The sequence below is a fragment of the Thamnophis sirtalis genome, unplaced genomic scaffold (genome assembly GCF_051295495.1).
Source record: "Thamnophis sirtalis isolate CommonGarterSnake01/CBP01778 unplaced genomic scaffold, rThaSir2_p1.2 scaffold_3, whole genome shotgun sequence".
NCBI lineage: Eukaryota > Metazoa > Chordata > Lepidosauria > Squamata > Natricidae > Thamnophis > Thamnophis sirtalis.
In genome coordinates this window covers 90,809,709-90,831,004 of record NW_028261383.1, presented here as the reverse complement: position 1 = coordinate 90,831,004, position 21,296 = coordinate 90,809,709, and the positions used below count along the sequence as shown (strand labels likewise).

The 21,296-nt window shown below is 40.4% G+C and overlaps 1 protein-coding gene across 1 annotated transcript in view; it reads right to left on the bottom strand.

Annotated features, from left to right (window-relative positions):
• The window catches only part of GFPT2 (glutamine--fructose-6-phosphate transaminase 2), a 31,553-nt gene extending 10,692 nt beyond the window's left edge, over window positions 1–20,861 (bottom strand). Inside the window, exons 1-13 of the mRNA XM_014065432.2 lie at window positions 20,644–20,861; window positions 12,057–12,164; window positions 9,501–9,599; window positions 8,114–8,239; window positions 7,210–7,268; window positions 6,461–6,595; window positions 5,777–5,838; window positions 5,547–5,626; window positions 5,063–5,180; window positions 3,935–4,098; window positions 1,595–1,690; window positions 1,382–1,479; window positions 255–375 (exon numbers count right to left, since the gene is read on the bottom strand). Of these exons, the coding sequence (XP_013920907.2) occupies window positions 255–375; window positions 1,382–1,479; window positions 1,595–1,690; window positions 3,935–4,098; window positions 5,063–5,180; window positions 5,547–5,626; window positions 5,777–5,838; window positions 6,461–6,595; window positions 7,210–7,268; window positions 8,114–8,239; window positions 9,501–9,599; window positions 12,057–12,164; window positions 20,644–20,650 (1,273 nt within the window). The 5' untranslated portion in view covers window positions 20,651–20,861. The remainder of the gene's footprint in view (window positions 1–254; window positions 376–1,381; window positions 1,480–1,594; window positions 1,691–3,934; window positions 4,099–5,062; window positions 5,181–5,546; window positions 5,627–5,776; window positions 5,839–6,460; window positions 6,596–7,209; window positions 7,269–8,113; window positions 8,240–9,500; window positions 9,600–12,056; window positions 12,165–20,643) is intronic.
• Window positions 20,862–21,296: the final 435 nt, after the last annotated feature.

The window sequence follows — 21,296 nt, the reverse complement described above, 5'->3', positions numbered from 1 at the left end:
AGGGAACCTCAGCTTTGAAAAGCTTACATTTCAAAACTGCCAGGTGCAGTTTATGAGACACTCTGTAGAAAGCCCATTATACCAATAATAAAAGTCAACGTGAATTATAATAACAAGATCTTTCTCTTGTAATGTAAATACAATTAAAAGCTTGCAATCAGGAATCTTGGTATAAATTAAGGTAATAATATATACCAAAAAGCATGTTTGTCAAATTACCAATATCTTCCAAATTAAAATGCAAAGCAATTTACCTGACTGGCTGATAAAAAAGCATACATCATCTCGAAATACAGGGGTATTCCGATCCAGAAAATCACTAGCCAGTTCCACCATGACAGGTAGCTCAGTCAGTTCTTCCAATACTTGTCGTGTCTGAATAAACATAAAAACAATACAACTGGCTTTAATTCTTTTTTTGACATCATGTGAGATTAGTATATTAGCTGAGTGAAGCAAAATTAATTGGTTTTATATAGGAATAATGCAAAATATTGCTTTAATTCACACTAAAAGCTTCAATGTGAGTCCAGGTTGGCAAAGGAGTGAGATAAGGTTGTATACACTCTGCTTACTTATTCAGCCTATATGCTGAATATATTCTTCGGGTTATGACAACAATTGGGATCAATAGTAAAAAAAAAAAATACAGCACAGACCAGCATTTGATAGAACAGCCTTGAAGGCATTATATATTCAGGATGCGGCTGTACCTACAAAGATCAAAATCATGCAGGTTTGTAACTGTGGAAACAACATTTGCACTTTGAAGAAGCAGGATGGTAAGAGTTTCAACACTTTTGAACTCTAATGAAGAAGACTCCTAAGAATACCACAGGTAGCCAAGAAAACAAACAAAAAGATAATCAAATCAAGCTAGAGTTTTCACTCAAGATACAAATGGCCAGGTTCAAATTATCATACTTGTGGCACATTATGCAAAGACATAGTTCTCTGGAGACATTTACAATGAGGGTTCCATGGTGCTTTCTGAACTTGGTTCAGAACCCTAACCCTAATCCAAACTACAGTGCTAAACTAGCTTAGATGTTATCTAGTTTAGGTAATGAAATGACTTCAACCCTGAGTTACCTATATTATCTTTTATGAAGTTTTCAATGCTGGAAAAGATGGAATGAAAGAGAAAGAGGGTAACAAATAACAGGTGGATGGATTCAATTGCACTGGTGATATAATTATGTACTATACGAAAATCTGAAGGACCAAGCTGGAATCAACATCAACCCAATCAAAGAGTCATAGTTCTATGATTAATACCACTCCAAAAGCTTGCTCTTTTAAAACATAGAAAACTGCTATAAATATACTATGAAGAAATTAATTACATATGTTTTCATTTGTTGAAATAATTTAAACTTACAGCCACAGCAGCATGATAACTGGTTCCACATCCAATAATTATTAATCGACGGCATCTTCTGATTTCTTTCAAGTGATCTTTTAAGCCACCTAAAACAACTATAATTTCCAAAAAAACCAAAACAGAAATGATATAAAGACTTTAGTTCTGGGCAAGTTCCTATCAGACATTAATGGTAACATTAAGGGAGATTAGAATTTTCCTCGCATTTACCTTTGTTGGTTTCAAAGTTCACTCGTCCTCTCATAGTATTGAATACAGATTCTGGTTGTTCAAATATTTCCTTCTGCATGAAAGCACTGAAATTCCCTGTTGTTGTCATTTGAATAAAAATGGTCTGTTAATGTTACTATTTAATCAAGGATGGTATTTACAGCAAAATAACCTGTGACTGAATAGCAGTTTCAGTCACAAGCCAAATTGCTTACACTTGGTCAAAGAAATGCCTATTCCCATATGACGTGACCATGACAAAAGTCTTCCTTGGGCCCTTTTTGGCTATTACATTACCAAACAAAGTATGTACTTCCAAGGATTAGATTTTTACTAACATTTAATTTTCAGAACTAGTTAGGTTTTCCCCCCCTCATTATAATGATATATGTAGATCAGATAAGGAATCTTCTTAAAAGCATACTCAACTTACAACCTTAATAGAACCTGGAATTTCCATTATATATCATGACAGTTGTAAGTCAAAATAACCATGTGACCAACCATATTTTGTGTTATATATTTTGTGGCAGTCGTAAATGTCAGTTTACAGCAAAAAAGAGAGCCATAAATCATGGCCATGTGACTGTGGGACACTGCAAACAGCCCTAAATATAGGCAAATTGCTGAATACCTAAAATACAATCATTCTGCAGTGGGGGTAGGTCTGTTGGAACTTCAAATACAGATCATAAGTACCTTTTGGAGGATTTGTTGTAATTTCACTGCAGACTCACTAAGTGACTGATGATAAGTCAAGGACTATCTATACCACTATCATGGTTTACCTCGTTTTGTGGCATTTCAAAATGATACTGTTTATATTTAGATGTGAGGTTGTATATATAAAAAAGGTCTGATAAAATACCATTTAGTTTTATAATAGCAGTACATAAACTATATTGCTGTTCCTATAAATGCCCAATGCCAGATAGGTAGAATATAAGTGGTTTAAATGTTTATTTGTTTATATTTATATACTATTCAACCCCAACAGATTCCAGATGATATACAGAAACTGTTGTGGCCTGTTGGCCTCCAGCAGCCGAATCAGAGGAGGCGGCAATATATGAGTTAGGGCCAGCATCAAGGTAATCTGAGAGCTCCGAGGGGGAAGAGGGAATGGAGCTGGCAGCGAGAGAGACAAGAGGTGGAGCCTGGGCTGTCCATCAGTCCTGATGTAGTGTCAACAGCCCCCAGGTCTGGAGTGGCTGATGAGGAAGAGGAGGAACAGCTGGATCCAGTGCCTGATGCATGGATCCACAGAAGGCAGAGAAGAGGGGAGCAGTGGAAAAATATGGGCCGGTCCTTGGGACGGAAGAGTCACCGCTGCTAGCGAAGCCTCACCCTAGGTCTAGGGATAAAAAGCTGGGGGCAGAGATGAATAGGTGTGGCAGACAACTATTCATCTCCCTGCCAGAGAGATTTGTTATCCTGCTGTGAGAAAGAGGCTTTTTGCGGGAGCTGCTGATTCTCTTAATAAAGGAAACATTTAGTTAACCACAGAGGGTTTTCCGTGTTTGGGAGCCAGGATAGAACAGAAGCCTTAAAAACTTTACAACTGATATTAACACGAAACAGTACCTAGATCAGGGGTGTCAAATTCCCAGCCCACAGGCCAGATGCGTCATGCACTGCCCATGCCCACATCCAGTTTAGCGAAAGGGGGGGGGAGTTGCAATACATCATGTGATGACGCCGTGACGATGCGAGTTTGACACCCCTGACCTAGATGGTCTTCCAAAACAACTCCCTATGGAAGAATGTCCATGAAATCTCTCAAGCCCTTCTAAAAATGGAAAGGGTGGAGGCAAAGCGTATTTCCAGAAGGAGTGAATTCTACAGTTGGGGATATCTCCAAAAAGTCCACTCTTCTAACTTCTCACACCCTCATGTAGATAAAATCCTTCTAGGATGCTCTAGACAGGCTGAACATGTTGCAGATGCTAGATCAGTGTTTCTCAACCTTGGCAACTTGAAGACGTCTGGACTTCAACTCCCAGAATTCCCCAGCCAGCATTCGCTGGCTGGGGAATTCTGGGAGTTGAAGTCCAGACGTCTTCAAGTTGCCAAGGTTGAGAAACACTGTGCTAGATGTTAACTTATTATGATTTGATAAATTTATTTGCCATCTATCTCGCCATGAGGCTATCGGACATTATAGGTCATAAGTAGCATTTCCAATACTTTCCCCCAATCAGTACCTTCTTTTTTTGTGGCTAGGTCTGCATCTGAACATCTGAATTCAGATGCAGACTTAGCCACAAAAACACATGGAAACATCTGAACACATAGAAAAAGATTAAGTTGATACTAGGAAAGCTGTTCCGCTGGGCTTACCCTTCATGATCTGCTGCAGCTCCATTTTCAAAGTTTGAATGGCTCGAGATGGGTCGTCAGTAGCAGCACGTTTTAGCCGATGAATGGAAAGCTTTCCATCAGCCACTGCCGCAATGTCATCATCTTCCAGAAAAATAACTCTGTTGGTGTGCTCAATTATGGCACTGCAAAAAAAAAAAAAAAACCAGGTAAGGTGTGAACTTTCAAGTGCACCAAAAGCTTTGTTCTACGGGTGTACATAATAGCAATAGCAATAGCAGTTAGACTTATATACCGCTTCATAGGGCTTTCAGCCCCTCTCTAAGTGGTTTACAGAGTCAGCATATCACCCCCACAGTCTGGGTCCTCCTTTCACCCACTCGGAAGGATGGAAGGCTGAGACAACCTTGAGCCGGTGAGATTAGAACCGCTGAACTGCAGATAACAGTCAGCTAAAGTGGCCTGCAGTACTGCACCCTAACCACTGCGCCACCTCGGCTCATAAAATTTATAGCTACATAAGAGCTATAAATAATCAGAAATATGAATTATGCATCATCCAGTTCTTGACAGCAGCACATCCATGTCAGGTCATAGATCACCCACACAAACTAAAAAATCTGGAATCTGCATACAGGTACTAGGAACAATTGGTATTCTTTTGATATTATTGACATTGCATCCCAAACTGAACTATATATGACCACACTGAACACACTTTTATGAATTACCATTTAGATTCAGAACCAAAGGCTATTTCTCCTTGGATATGAGCCAGAAGCAGTTCACCAGTTTTTCCAGAATTATTTTGCACACTGGCTAACTAAGAATCAGGATCCAGGGCTATACAAAGCAGCTTTAAAAGGTGCTTGACAAATTCAATTGGTTTGAGCTAAGGACTCCTCCTCAAACAATGAAATGTCCTTATCATACAGAAGAGTGAGTACCGCTGCTTTGAAGGTTTTCTCTAGTTGTCTGCATTTGCAGGCATGGACAGGACATCCTTTGGAAATGTCAAAAGAGCAGCTGGGGAAAATTGCTGAAGCAGCTAATTTCAGCCTCACAGAATATGCAGCTATTTCATTGTTTCACTTGGGCTCGCGTGCTTTGTACAATCCTGCTAAAGCTACACATCATTATGTCTGTTACCTTGCATCCGAAGCAAAGAAAAATTCAACCGCTTTATCACCCACAGCATGAAGGCAGGTTGAACTGTCCAGTCTTTTCATTTTAGTTTTGCATATGTTCTTTACGTTTTCTATATTACCTATCAATGAAAAAGCATGCAAACGTAACATCTTTAAATCAGCAGTGAGTGCTCAAATTCATCAGAGTTGAAATCAAATTATTGAACTTCATGAAATTATATTAGAATCATTACTATCTCATTAAAAATTACTAAGAAAATGAGGCAAGAATGTTATGCATACACACCATTGTAATTTCAATACATAAATATAACATTTGGCAGAATTTTGAAGTAAAGGTTTATTTAATATAGTTAATATTTTTAGTACCATAGATTTATAGTTAATGGACTGATAAGAAAGAATTCTGGCCAATATAACACGTTCCTTCTTCTCCATAACCTTCCCGAAATACAGGGAGGGTGATAGTATTTATAATAACTTACATGTCCGATATAAAATGGGAATTTGTTCTGTGGAGAGCTTAGATTCACTACGAACTCCAATAAGTAGAGGACTCCCCCTCCTGTCAAGTGATAAAACAACAATGAAAGTGGTTATGTTCATTTTAAGAAATACATTCTGATATTTTTGCTTCAATGAAGGATCTAAATCTTGGGTGTAAGCTTTGTGCTGATATCTATTTATAGCCCAATTTATAGTTTTATTTACTTACCTGGTAGCAACAGCTTCCCCTGGATAATGGATACTTTTGAATACCAGCGCAAATGCACCTTCCTACGTAAGAAGAACATCAATATTAAAAAAGGAATGAATGGGATGCACATCAAAATTATTTAAAGAATAAGATAAAATATTAGTCAAAATTCCCTTTTCATATCTTTCGTGATCCCTAATAAGGCAGTAAATTTTTAAAAAGTAGCAAATATACATCATTCACTGACGACAATGTTGGCATCTACATAGGAGGGCGATATCCAATTAACTCCATCAGATATATTTCTAATAATGAACAAATTAGCTTCCTGATTGTCAGTGGGAAGGCTTGTATTTTTAATCCATGTCCAGCTGTAGAATCCATATACTGAGCTTTATTAGGTGATTATTTACAGGCTGCGGACTGACCCTTGGTATCAGATTGATAATTCTTCAGGAAAACAAAGATAGATTCTAGGAATGCATCTGGATTTCTATTTGGGTTTGTGTCTCCTTTTTTACCTATGCTCTGGACAAGTAGATGTTTTTGTAGAAAAGAAAATATAGCAAGGTATTTTGAAAAGGCTTATCTCTTTTTAAAACACACCCAACAACCTCATTTGGTTAAACTCATTAGGTGAAAGATAATTCAATATTATGTAAACATTACTGATACTAGGAAATAAGAGAATCTCCCACTCACCAGCTGCTGGATGACTCTCTCCACCAGGACAGAAAAACTCATGTCTTCAGTTTCTTTATTGTCAAATACATATTTGATCAATTTTGGAATGGTTTCAGTATCTGTTTCAGATTCAAATTCATAACCTTTGGTCTCCTAGAATGTTTTAAACAAAATGTTAGATTAGAGTTTCTTACCTCAGGCTGTTTTCATTCATATGCAATAGCGTCAAGAGACATCTAAGGTCTTGATCACTATTGGCTCTAGTTCCCATTCTCCAGGATGATCACATTTGCAAGCTAGATTTTATTTAGGTTTCATTGATTAGGACTTTATTAAACATGCCATGGAAACAGCATGAAATTAACGTTGCCTCATAACAGTATAGAATCACAAGATTAATTCCAGCCAGAAACAACACTGTCTTATTCTCTAGCTCAGTGTTAGCCATTTTAACATCTGGGTTGGGGGATTCTGGGATCTGAACGCCACACATCTTAAAGTTGCCAAGTTTGAGAAATGCTGCTCTAGTTGCCCCGTGCTAACACTGGAATCACATAGGAAGGAAAAGGAAAAAGCTGTAACAAAGCACTCTCTTTCATAAGAGGGTACTGAATCTGGAACTCATCATCTGGCATTAATTCTAATGACGGGCAAGGACAGATCTCTCTAAAGAACTGAAGCTTTACTTATACACATAAAAATAACTCCAGTCACACAGTTTGGGGTGACACAATTTTACAATATGTGTTAGATTACTGTCAGCTTACCAAAAACTTCCGTAGGTCTTTGTAATTTGTAATGATTCCATTATGGATAACAACAAATTCTGAAAAGAATATATATGGAAATAAATAAGTAGGTAAGAGCAAACAATGAGACCTTAATTCAAAAAGTGGGTTGAAGCTGTGTATTTATTAAATTGGCACTAGTAAAGTGTTCCGTAGAATTCTAGTTTTTTGTTCTTTCATCAATGAATGGCCAGCTTGGTCTATGTCAAAGAGACTGACAATGAACAGCCAGTTCCAGAGTTGCCAGATGAACTGCTCAGCAGCTGTAAGGAGAGTTGGCTGCACCATCCAGTAACCAGGCGACCTAGCTGTCTCCTGTCTTATAAAATGAGTCTGAACTTCTACCCGCTCCCAGTCCAAGGGCTTGTCATGCAATGAGCAGAGCAAAGGCATTCTACAAAGCTCCTTGCTCTTCCAAATGAGAAACATTTGGCTGCTTTGGATTTGGGACTGTCTCATGGCAAGGTTGCTTGACTTTGGGTGGTTGATTTTTCTAGTGTGCATATCTGTGTGTGTATGCACATTTGCACTCAAATTTCCTTTGCTGCTCATTTGCTTCAGAAACTTCTGCGTAAAGTTTGCAACCACCTTCCGGTATTTGTGAGTGCTTAGCTTGAGATAAAGCCCAATGGATATCAAGTAATATTACTAACCCAATAAAATTTTGGTTTAAAAATCAGAGAATATTGGTTGTTTGGAAGAATATGGTTTGGAGAATATTGGATACTCTAATACCAGCAGATTCAGGTCCTTGTCTTTCATGTGTAAATATTACATGTGCAAAATTACTTTCTGAATCACCTATCTCATTTAACATACACTAATACGTGATGGTGGTTAGTGGGTTTCTGTTTAATCCCCCCCCCCCAAAAAAATTACTTACCATTATTTTTATCTGATCGTTGGGGATGACTGTTGATAGCATTTGGTGCTCCGTGAGTAGCCCACCGAGTGTGAGCGATGCCAAAATGTGTCTCAAAATCTGCTTTTAAATCCAAGCCTTCTTGCTCTGTACAGGACAAATGTATAATAATTTATATTCAAGATGATAGGCAATTCTAAATTTCCAGCTTTTCAATAATAGTTAGTGGCTATAAAGGGTTGTTTTTTTTTACATTGCAAGCATAACTGAACCCAGAATTACAATTGTAAGTCATTGTGGTAGTTAAGTAGGTACTATGCAATCATGCACAATTTTCTGACCCTTTTTGTGATGGTCATTAAACACTGTGGCCATTAAGCACACAGAGTGGTTGTTAAGCAAATCCATTTTATCCAATGGGCGGGTTTTGCCAGACACCATAAGTAAATGCCAGAAACTGGTAAAAAAGGATAAAAAATGTTGTCACGTTACCACAGGACATTACAAATGGCTCTTGAACTGGTTGTCAAGCATCTAAAATGCAATCATGTGATCATGGTCTGTGAATGCGTACAGTTCTTAGAACTTTACATGCATAAAAGTATGTTCTAATAATATCACAGTAAACCCATTCTATGCAGAAATCATCATACACAAACACACACACAGTTAATTTCTCAGTACAAAATATATCACTTCCAACACTGAGCAAATTCAAAATCCAGATGAAAATGTCTAACACTCCATGGGAGTCAGCAATCATTATTTGATTTATTTATATTGTATTTATTTATATTTTAATGAAATAATTTGCTTTAAAGACTTTTTTTATTAAATTAGAGCCAAAAATGATTTAATGTTTTGTTAATGACATACATAACTTGCCTTGTTTGTTTTTTCTTATGATTTAGGTGTGACTTCTGTTACAGTTAATTAGATCTCAAATGAAAATAGGATTTACATCATTCTCGTGTAATAACTGGTAGATTTAACTTCACAAAGTAGAAAATATATTTCCATCTGTCTTTCCTAGGATATTCTTACTCCTATCAGAGGTTTAGACTCAACATGACATTGAAATATTAATGAAATGCTTGACTTGTATGATGTACCTATTGCATGTACATATGATTCATATTAAATATTACTCCACAATCTCATATAGTGTTATAACTGCCTTTATATATACACGAATAAAACTTATAGAAAAAAGGTAGTAAAATGTTCAGAAATCATTTGATAGTAAAATGTAGAATTAAGACAAATGAATTTTTTGTTTAAGAAAGTGTAATTGTAATCCTGTCAACTGGAGATTGAGTAAAAGTACTTATTAGTACTATTAGTAGTACTTCTAAATGATATATTAAAGATTGGCCATACATATACCAAAATGCAGTTTTATACTTACTTTGCAATTCCTCTTCAAGAGCCTTTACTTTTCCTCTTTTTTTCACCAATTTGATGTACCGTTCTTTATCTTTATTATTGTTCCCATCAATTGCAACACCTGTGATATAGAGTGTATCTTATTGTATACTGTTTCTGATTATTTAACTTACTGTACACATTTGCTTAAACAGAATATCAGTATTTCTTTTTCAGTAGAGATATTTTGATTGATTTATATTTTAATGAAAGGATTTGTCTTGAAAATCCTTTTATAAAAAGATAACCATAAAAGTATTTAACATTTTGCTGAGGCTTCAAAACTTGCCTCACCTGTTTTTCCTTTTATATCTGATTACAATTTCTATTGATTGATCACGCAAGTCAGTCTTGACTCATAGCATATTTATTATGTTTAATCAAGTCATTTTCCATTTTAGTCACCACATCTGGTTTTTCTCCATAACGATCTATTCCTAACCTGTTCTTTCAAGTCTCATCTCATCACTACCACAGCTGAGGCTGTCCATCTTGCTCCTACTCTTCTTTCTTTCCTTCCATTTTTCCCAGCATTACAATCTTTTTCACAGAACTGGGTCTTTGCATAATACATCAGAAACAGGACAGTCTAATCATTTGCACTTCTAGTGAAAGCACTAAGTTGATTTATTTGATGATTCATCAGTTTGTTTTCTTGGCTGTCTACAGTATTGTCTAACACCCAAGTTCTAAAGTGTCTGTATTCTTTCTATCCTGTTCCTTTTTATCCTTTTTCTTCAAGCCTAACTTTCGTGGAGGATCATGGGGAATGTCAAGGCTTCCATATCATGGCATTTGAATCTTTTCCAAGGTTTTCATCGCTACTCTACCAAATGCATTTCATGATTGCTTGTTCCTTTACTGTTGATCCAAATATATCCTAAATAATTGATAATTCTAAAGCTGGTTGCCCTACCTATTGCCATTTATAATCTTCTTTATATTTAATTTTAGGCCCAATTTTTTTTTCATTGTGCTCATTGACCTTATTACTAGGCTTGCAGATTCGTTGCATTTTTGCCTCTCAGGGTAGTCATCAACCTAGCACAAATTATGTTTCTTCGTCCAGTTTTAAAACCATACTCATATTCTTCCAATCCAGCTTTCCTCAATATGATATCAGCGTCCCAAGTAATTCACTCATTGAAAGCAGAACTCCAATACAAATAGATTCCTCAAAGAACAATTTATTGGACACATCATATTGTCACCACTGGTGAAAACAGATTCTGAAAGTTCCCGCGATTTTCACCTAATTAAAAAGTGAAATTTCTCCCTTCCCCCAAGTCATTGGTCACATTGTCCAATAGTGGTGATGGCAGGTTGCCTGGTTGCTCCCCTCTTCCTCTTCTCAGCCACCTGTTGGAATGGCCTTGGTTCCCACAAGAATTTTTTTTATTTTGACGGCAAAGCCAAGCTATCTAAGTTTTCTCCTCTCTTTCTCTCCTTCTGCCTTGTGGCAACCATGAAGCCTCAAAGATGGGCTCAGCCAGGTTCACTTATTTATTTAGAATAAATAAAGGAGAGTGCAGCCCTGTCACACACTCCTTTGCCAACTTAGGCCCAGTCTATTTCCTTACTGTGGTGTCCTGGCTTGTGTATAAGTTGACACAACCTGTTTTAAGTGATCCTATAGGTTAAAGTTATTACAAAATAAATAAAAAAACTCTATTTAAGATTGTCTTGTAAGTTTATTTGTAACTCATGCCAATGGTTCAACAGTATATTTGTAAACATTGACCAAGAACCAAATATATCTCACAAAATGAAACAAACATTGATTTGCCTGTTACAAGTCTCTGATTGCCTTAATTATAAACTCCTGCAGGAAGAAAAAAGTGAAAGCGCATGCAATTCATCGTAAAAAATATTCAGAAATCTGACTCAGTGTGACACAAACACATATCATGTAAGCTTTCACTTCCTCAATTATTAAAATATTAAATGAAGTTAGAATTCTTTCTATGGAAAAGACGGAACTGACTCATCTTCCTTACAGTGGGCTTCACGCATTGAAATAATACATGGCTTGTTTTTAACACTGTTAAATAAGCCACAAGAAGTTCACACATCACATCAAACCACAAGCTACAGTATCTAAGCCAGTGATGGCAAACCTATGACATGTGTGCAAGAAGTGGCACAGAAAGCCACTTCTTGCACACATGGGCAAGTGGGCATGCGCGCTGCTGCCAGCTGTTCTTCCAGGTTCCGACACACATAGTAATCTTCCAAGACCAGCTGGCCAAGGCACATACAAGAACCCGGAAGAGTAGCCAGCTGCCATGCACATGCACATTGGCCAGCTGCTCTCTTCCGGGTTCTAGTGCTCCGGCGCATGTGCATGCGTTCCAGTTTCAGCACTCGATGCCGAAAAGGTTACTCATCACTGATCTAAGCCATTGTGACTGAGTTAATTACAATATAGGAACCCTGTCAATATCTAATCTATTCAGAGACTACTTCTAACATGCTTTTCGAAAAGCAATAGAAGCAATATAAAACAATTGTCAATGTCCATGTGAGACATTTTACATACCTGCAGAATCATACCCTCTGTATTCTAGTCTTTGCAGTCCTTTTATTAGTGTTTCAAATATCTCTTTCCTTGTCCGGGGCACTTTGTAGTTCAAATAAGCAAAAATACCTGTTGAAAAGAGGGCAGTGAAGAAAAAAAATCAAGAAATGCCAATATTTTGCCATTTATAAATTAATATGATTCTGTCTTGCCCCATTATCCAAGTTTATAGTTCAAGTATTTCTTGACTTATGACCCCATTTGACTCCCAAATTTCTATAGCAAAGCAAGAAAGTTGGGGTTTGACCCATTTTACAATTTTCTTGCTGCACTTGTTGAATGAATCACTATTTACTTTTTTACTAATCAGATGTTGAGCTACAGATAGATGGCAATATATATTATCTAGCACCATAAAGTTGTACTTTTGGAACCACAGTTAAATATAGGATTACTGTTTGTAGAATAGAGAAGGAAAATGCAATACATTTTAAAAATGAAATCCTTTGTAAGAGGAAAGAGGAAGCAAAATAGTTACAAGGAAACTGAATTATAGCTAGAGATGAATCCACTCAGCATACTGTCTTCATCATGGAAAACAGATTTCTTGGTGAGGAGGTGAACTGTAACATAGTGAGCAATGCATAATTTGCCCCTAACTTGGCATCTCCTAGATTAGCTTGGATTAAAACACTTAAGATTCCTAATCAGTTAGACAATACCTGAGAAATTCTGAGACTTTCAGTCCATACATATCTGAAAGACAACTTATTTGAAGAAGCATCACTACATACCCAAACAACAAAGATAAGGGCTGCTGATCTTACTTCTTTGAATTAAATATACAAATAAAGAACATAAAAGGATCCTAGCTTAATTCTGGTTAAATAAGCATTGACATTCTTGTGGAATTTCCCCACTCAGGAAACTTTTCTTTACCAACCAGTTGCATTCCTGAAAAAGGAATCAAGAGCTTCGAAGTCTTTTTAGGATATTAAAGGGGAAATCTCAAAACAAAGGTTAGCTTGTGTAACTTCTAGCTAAACTCCCTGCTTGAACTATTTTATTTTTTTAAGTGTCACAGTAAAGGTGCTTCATTCATTTATGGAGACTAAGATCTTTTCCTGTGCCATTATTTCTGTCCAATCATTTTAAAACACCTCTATCCATTTTGGTTTTTATCAAGCCCAATGATTAGGTCTTCTGTAAGCAGAAATACTTAAAGCCTTTTCTTATCTCTTGAATGAAAGTAACATGCGGAAGAGAAAAGATTATGAGGTCAAAGGGGAAGTGGTCTAGTTAACAATAGAAGTTTATTGACTGGGTAATGTTTGTACTACTTGTTATTCATGTTTGTGCATTTGCCATACCTTATTTATTCCACAATAAAATGATGCCTATTTATATTGCCACAAGGATTTTTAGAATGTTTTCTAGCCTGAACATTTATTAAAAACTTTATATATTTTAAAAGTGTCTAATTTTAAGTGTTTTTAATGGTAATATTATCGCTTATAAAAATAATAGCGTTTAAAGATGCTTAAAACTAGACAAAAATATCAATTTCCAAATAAAATTGCAAGAATATAAAAAATAATCCTTTGTGTTAGGGGAATAAATAGGGTATTTTCAACTATGATTGACATTTGTACCTTTTACTTCCAGTAAGAAAAAATGCAAAATATGATACAGAAGTTTATTCCTTGTGAATTTAGAATTTGGGCTGTTCAGGTTCAATTTTTTTAATCTCTTGGAACTTCAGGATGATTTATTGTACAATCCAAGCTATTTCTAAACCAGCCTGAACAGCACTAAAACAAGAGAGGCCCATCTGTTTATAGAAGGAAGAAAATGAGAAGGGGGATGCTATTGGTCACACCTACTATTGAACCATGAAGTTAAGAATCTAGAAGTCCTGTGATCTGAACTTTAACTTTGTGTTGGATTTGTGGCCTTTATATTTTGAAAATGAACAGTCAGTGGGTTAATAGGAGGTATGATGGGATGTATATGTTGAAACTAAATTTTCTTTCCTCAAGCTTACATAACTGTAATATATTCCTTGGCAGTCTAGACTACTGCTATCATTTTCAATGAAAAGTCTCTAGTGCCCTCTGAGTCTCTTTGTATGCTTCAAAAGGAGCATTGCTAGAATTCAGTATAAACAAGGAATCTTTACCGAGCTCAGCACACTGACTCCATTATGGATAAGTCCCTCAAAAAGGCCTTTCCTGGAGTGACCAAAGCAGAAAAATATTGCCTCAAATGAGGACTTTGTTAGATCTTTTATATGCGTATGTATACATGTATGTATATATGTGCACATCTGACTGTCTTTTGAGGGTATAAACTACTGATTTATAAATACTGAGAATGTGCAAAAATGTTAGTATTTTAAATATTGCCCTGGAAAAATAGAAAATTACTTGAGCTGATTCCGTTAGAAAATTGTTAACAGTCCTAGCCCCAGGAGTTTTTGTTGGACTGGGGCAACTTTTCTGTTGTGATTCATGCCAGCAAACAGGATTTAATAAGTTTTACTAGACGTTTCCTAATAAATTTGTGAAATATTAACTATAATCTAGAGTTGTCCAGATCAGTTCTCGGCTAAATTCTGACTTAGGGTTTGTAAATCATACATGAGAATGCTTGACTCGGAGGACCTGCTGGGGAAGGCGGGAGGAACCGGGGTGGTTGGGGGGACCATGGACATGGGAGTGGGTCGGAGCATAGCGGTCGTGACAGGGAGAGGCAGATACGGCGGAGACCTTAGGGCTGGCCATTACCGGGGAAGGAGGGTTCGCTACATTACAGAGATCCCTCCTTCCGGCCCTAGGAGTCCCACTCCAAGACCAGATGGCGCGAGTAGTCAGGACCCTGGTCTCAGGCTGTTGTCGCTAAATGCCAGGTCTGTTGTCCACAAAGCTCCCCTCGTCCGGGACTTAATTGTTGACGAGAGGGCAGACCTGGCATGTATTACTGAAACCTGGCTGGGCACAGAAGGAGGAGTCCCCCTTGTAGAGATGTGCCCAGAGGGATTTCAGGTGCTTCATCAGCCGAGAGCCCAGGGAAGGGGTGGCGGTGTGGCTATTGTAATCCGGGAGTCTCTGTTACCTCGTAGGGTCCCTGCTCCGGAGCTTGTCGGGTGTGAGTCTCTGCTGATAAAGTTGGACCTCAAGGGTCAAGTGGGTTTGCTGCTAACGTACCTGCCTCCCAACTGCGTTGCAGCATCCCTCCCCTCGCTCCTCGAGTCAGTAGCCGAGCTGGCAGTTGAGTTCCCCAGGCTTATAGTTCTGGGGGATTTCAACTTGCCATCGCTCGGTGAACGCTCTGATGGGGCGCAGGAGTTCATGGCTTCCATGACAGCCATGGGCTTGACCCAAGTAATTCGGGGCCCAACCCATGCAGCGGGTCACATGCTCGACCTCGTATTTCTCTCGGAGCAGTGGATGTGTGATCTTGGTCTGAGGGGTAATGAGATCATACCCCTGTCGTGGTCAGACCATTACCTACTGAGGCTTGACTTCCGGAGGCCAAACCCCCACCGTAGGGAGGAGGAACCGACCAGGTGGTTCCGCCCCAGGCGACTTATGGACCCTTTGAGGTTCCAGACGGAGCTTGGGGTTATTCCTGATACCCTCGCCCACAGTTCGGCGGAGACTCTGGCTGCCGCCTGGCATTCGGCAGCGTCGGAGTCTCTCGACCGGATTGCGCCACTACGGCCCCTCCGGGTCAGTGGATCCCGGAGAGCTCCCTGGTTTACCGAGGAACTCCGGGAGAAGAAACGCCGGAGGAGATGCCTAGAGCACCAGTGGAGGTCCGATAGGTCCGAGGCAAACCGAGCACTCTTAACCACCTGCACCAAGGACTATGTCCGAGCATTAAGAACTGCAAAAAGATCATATATTTCTTCCTTGGTTGCGTCCGCCGAGTCACGCCCAGCCGCCCTGTTCAGGATAACCCGCTCCCTCCTTAATAGGAGGGATGCGGGAGACCCCTTGCAGGGTAGGGCTGAGGAGTATGCTCAATTCTTGGCGGACAAAGTAGCTCGGTTTCGATCGGACTTGGACTCCACCGCAGTAGATCCAGCTGAGACACAGGAGGATCATTTGCCACATCAGTTCTGGGTTGAGTTCCAGGAAGTTGCCTCTGGGGATGTGGACAAGGCCATCCGAGCTGTAAGTGCCTCCACTTGTATTCTGGACCCGTGTCCCTCCTGGCTGGTGGCTAACAGCAGGGAGGTGACACATGGCTGGATCCAGGCGGTTGTCACCGCCTCCCTTCGGGAGGGGCACTTCCCCGCCGTACTCAAAACGGCGGTGGTGAGACCCCTCCTAAAGAAACCATCGTTAGATCCAGCCATCTTAAACAACTTTCGTCCTGTCTCCAACCTTCCCTTTATCGGGAAGGTTGTTGAGAAGGTGGTGGCCTTTCAGCTTCGACGGGCCTTGGAGGAAGCTAGCTATCTTGACCCCTTCCAGTCCGGCTTCAGACCCGGTTACAGCACAGAAACCGCTTTGGTCGCATTGACCGATGATCTCTGGAGGGCCAGAGATGGAGGCTATGCGTCCATCCTGGTTCTCCTTGACCTCTCAGCGGCTTTCGATACCATCGACCATGGTATCCTTCTGCGACGACTGCGGGAGGTGGGAGTGGGAGGCACTGTTTTGCGGTGGTTCTCCTCCTACCTCTCGGACAGGTCGCAGTCGGTGTTAGTGGGGGGGCAGAGATCGTCCCTGAGGCCCCTAACATGTGGAGTACCTCAGGGCTCGGTCCTATCCCCCCTACTATTTAACATATACATGAAACCGCTGGGCGAGATCATTCGGAGGCACGGGATAAAATACCATCAATATGCGGACGATACACAATTGTATCTGTCCGCCCCGTGCCAACTCAATGAAGCGGTGGACGTGATGAACCGGGGTCTGGAGGCAGTTAAGGACTGGATGAGTGCTAACAAACTGGTGCTCAACCCTGATAAGACCGAGTGGCTGTTGTGTTTCCCCCCCAATAATTTGGCCAATACACCAACGCTTAGGCTGGGGGGTCAAATTTTATACCCCTCAGATAGGGTCCGCAACTTAGGAGTCCTCCTGGATCCACAGCTGACTTTTGATCACCAGCTGTCAGCTGTGACCAGGGGGGCATTTGCCCAGGTTCGCCTGGTCCGCCAGTTGCGGCCCTACCTAGATCGGGGGGCCCTCACAACAGTCACTCGAGCCCTTGTGATCTCTAGACTGGAATACTGCAATGGGCTCTACATGGGGTTGCCCCTGAAGTGCATCCGGCGACTACAGCTAGTCCAAAATGCAGCCGCGCGAGTGATAGTGGGCGCACCTCGGTTCGCCCACGTTACACCTGTCCTCCGTGAGCTGCACTGGCTGCCTGTTGGTCTCCGGGTGCGCTTCAGGATAATGATGACCATCTTTAAAGCACTCCATGGTAGTGGATCCGGGTACTTGAGAGACCGCCTTCTGCCGATTACCTCCCTAAATCGACCAATTAGATCGCACAGACTGGGCCTCCTCCGAATTCCATCTGCCAGTCAATGTCGACTGGCGACCACACGGAGGAGAGCCTTTTCTGTTGCTGCCCCGACCCTATGGAACGAGCTCCCCATGGAGATCCGCACCCTCACCACGATCCAGACCTTCCGCGCAGCCCTCAAGATCTGGCTCTCCCAGCAGGCCTGGGGATAGGTTTCCAATTACCCGCCCGAGTGTTTGATTGCTGAATGAAAGTTGTGTTTTATTATTTTTCTTTTGTTCACAAAGTGTTTGTTTTGACCTTGCACTTCCCCCCCCCCCTGTGGTTGTAAGCCGCCCTGAGTCCCCTCAGGGAAAAGGGCGGCATATAAATCCCAATAAACCTAAACCTAAACCTAAACCTTTTGGGAAGGCAGAGAATAATAGCTGTTCTCATGCAGTTAATTAGTCAAATTCCTCAAGCTCCAAATGTGAAATGTACCTATTGATCATCTTTAGGCACGTGGCAGAAAATTATCCTTTAAAACAGCTGTAAGACATCATAAAAAGAATCCATCCCAATCATAATTGATCAAGAAGGCTTCTTCTTCAAAAGCGTACAAAGTTGGAAATGGATGGCCATGCTCAGCACCTTGAACTTTTGGAGGAAGTTCAGGACATAAACTTAATAAATAATGTAAGTACTGTTGGATTCCTATCAGCTATGCCCACTGGTTATTGTAGCTGGGAATAATAACATTAAAGGGCAATCACATTTAGGGATCATGTTGATGTGGAATTCTGGAATGGTAGCTCCAAAACATCTAGAGATCTTTTGGGTGAAGAAGATTGTACCAGCATTAGACATTAAGTTTTTTTTTTTGCTTAACTGAGCACTATAGTTCTAATGTGCTAGAAATCCCTCCAATTAAAATAATGTACTGACTTAGAAACCTAAGCTTTTTTCTCAAGGACCTCACATGTAAGTTTATTAAACTCACATGGAGTAAGAGATTGGCACAAAAAAGGTCAGTCTGGCTTATTATTTGTGATGCTAATTGCATACACAACTAGATTGCTATGTATAACAACATATGAAAAGGTGAAACATCAGACATATTTTACATTTTTTACATAGCTTTTGTTTGGGTGGAGATATTTTAAAGAGATTCTCATCCCAAAGTAGGAAGCTTCCCTTCATCACTTCCGGCAACATTTTTGGAACAGAGTTCTGATTTATATCTTATTTTAACCTCACCAAAGTTTTCTACAACATCAATAATGGAAAGTACTTTGTAATCACACCAAACCCTTGACCTAATATTCTGACTCAGCCATACAATCTCTTGATCAGCATTTGTTCGAGCGGTGGAACATCCCTATTTCAGAGTTAAAGCACAGATCACTTTAGATGAAGTGATTTCAGTATGTTTGTTGATAGGTCTTAAAATGAGTAACCAAGGGTAACACAAGATATTCCTTATCAGCTTAAGCACAATAAACTAATTATGAACAATTTAGATGAACCAGGTTTTCTGAAACAAAATAATCTTTTAGAACTCAAAGTCATTAGTTGCTTACCTTGCATAGAAAATACATTAACTGTCTGGAAGGAAGCTGATTTCCTGTTCTAATATACAAATTTAAAACAAGTTTCATTTGATTTTTCTCAATTCAAAACCTTATTTGTGGTTCAGTTGTATAATCCATACCTACTGTAAACAATCCCTTTTATTATATTTATGGACACTGGTCCCGTTTTTCTCTATATTATGCCACTGTCGTAGCTGTGCTTAAAAGTGCATGAAAAGATAGGCATTGCAAGGAATTGCGACACAAATCCGACACCCACACTTCCTATCCCAGATTAACAAATGCATAGGAACTGCAAATGGGGAAGGCTTTATCCACATTTATAGAAACCTCAGCCTGTGCATGTGTAGTTCAAACACCTTTTTCAAATTTTAAAAGGACTTATACTGTTGTTTCTGGTGAAATGCAGTTTGAGCAATGATGTGCAAAAGTTCACTTTTTCAGCCTGAGGACCTATTTGCCATCAATACACTGCAGTCCAGGAAGGAAACTGCATACTTGAACTGTCCCAACAAGCAATACTGTCCCAATAATTCCTGAAACTAAACTCTCCCTGTTGTAGCTTTACTTCCTTGTTGTGAGCAAGAATCATTTTAAATGTGTACTTTGCTGATGATTCAGTACAAAGCATTTTTAAAAAGTAGAAATATTCTCCAAGTATATCATGCACTAAATAAATAATTCATTCCCCAAGTAGTATTTCCCCAAGTATGGAACTTGGAGTAGGAAAATTTAAAAAGAACTGTGAATGAAAATTAAGCAGCTAGCAAATAAATAAATAAATAATCCTGAAGGAGCACTTCTGCTTGTCAACATTCGCTTTTATTTAAAGATTGATCCTGCTAATAATCAGAGGTTAGATTTTCTATAGTATCCATTGCCTCAGAGTTACATTTCAGGCCAAAGGCTAGAAGAAAGCAGCTCCTTTTTGCCCCGACTTGCTTTCATGCCCTCACCCTGCCTCTCTCCTCTTGAGAAGATGCATCAACCCAATGAGCCATGGGGCAAAACTTGAGTTTGACTTAAAACTACTGTTCTCCATCCAAAACTAAAGGAAGGAGGTGGATGCTGGAGGAGCAAAGCTAAGCAAGCACATGGTCAGGTCGTCCCATTCCAATGGCCACCAGCGGGAAGGAGGGGCAGTGGAAGAAGAAGAAAGGAAAACGAGAAGGGAATAGAGATGGCTTATAAACAATTCTCCTCCGGTGCTTTTTATGGGCGGTGGAGGAAGAGCGTTGGAGGGGATAAAGCATTCAGCTTCCATTTCTTTTCCGACCACCGGGCAAAACACAGCAGTGTTTCCCCCTAAGGAAGAAGGATTAATCTTACTACTCGATCTTACTACTGTGGAGCTTTTACATGGCTCCACAGTAGGCATGGCAGGCATTCCTCCTCTCCTTCTCCCTCTCACCCCCCCCCGAACAACTGCACCCCTGCTTTGGGCCCATATATGCAACCCCCTTCTGCCGCTCGAACTGCGCGGAGAAGCTGGCAAGCAGCCAACTCCGCTCCCTCCCCTTCCCTCCCTCCTTCCCTCACTCACTCACCGCACATGGTTAGTCTCTGACCGCTCACGGAGCCCCGTTCTGTCGCTGGGAAGCTTGGAACCCCGCTCACCTCCCTGTCACCTCCTCTTTCTCCTTCGCCTGCCTCTTTATAACGTGTCTTGGATCAACCCCCTTGGGTGGTGGTTCATTGGCTGAGCGCGGGAGCGCGGGGAGATGGGGCGGGTGGTGGTGGGGAAGCTGCTTCCCAGCTTCTTGTTTGCTCCAGCCGTCACCCTGACTCACGAGGTGGAACCAAGACGGGTGGGGGCGGAGGGAGGAACGAGAATGAGAGATGGAAGGAAAGGAGGGGATTTTTTGTCCCCGGGAGGAGTCGCCTACGTCCCGGGATGTGGGGGGGGGGGTCCGCTCTGCCTCCAGATGTTCCCGAACTCCAACTCCCAGCAGCCCACAACCAGCGTGGTCAACGAGAGGTGGAGTTTGGGGCTTTCTAGAGGTTCCTCCTCCGTAATTAGCGGCTGAAGCGTAGCAAATGGTCATCATCATCATCATCATCATCTGAACCCCGATGAATCAATAGGCTTCAATATCAGCATTTGTCATCCTTCAACTCCCACAATACTTTTGGGCAGGCTGCGGGGAGTGGGGGGGGGTGTTAAAGTCCAATGCATCAGGATTGATGCCTCACCTTGGGA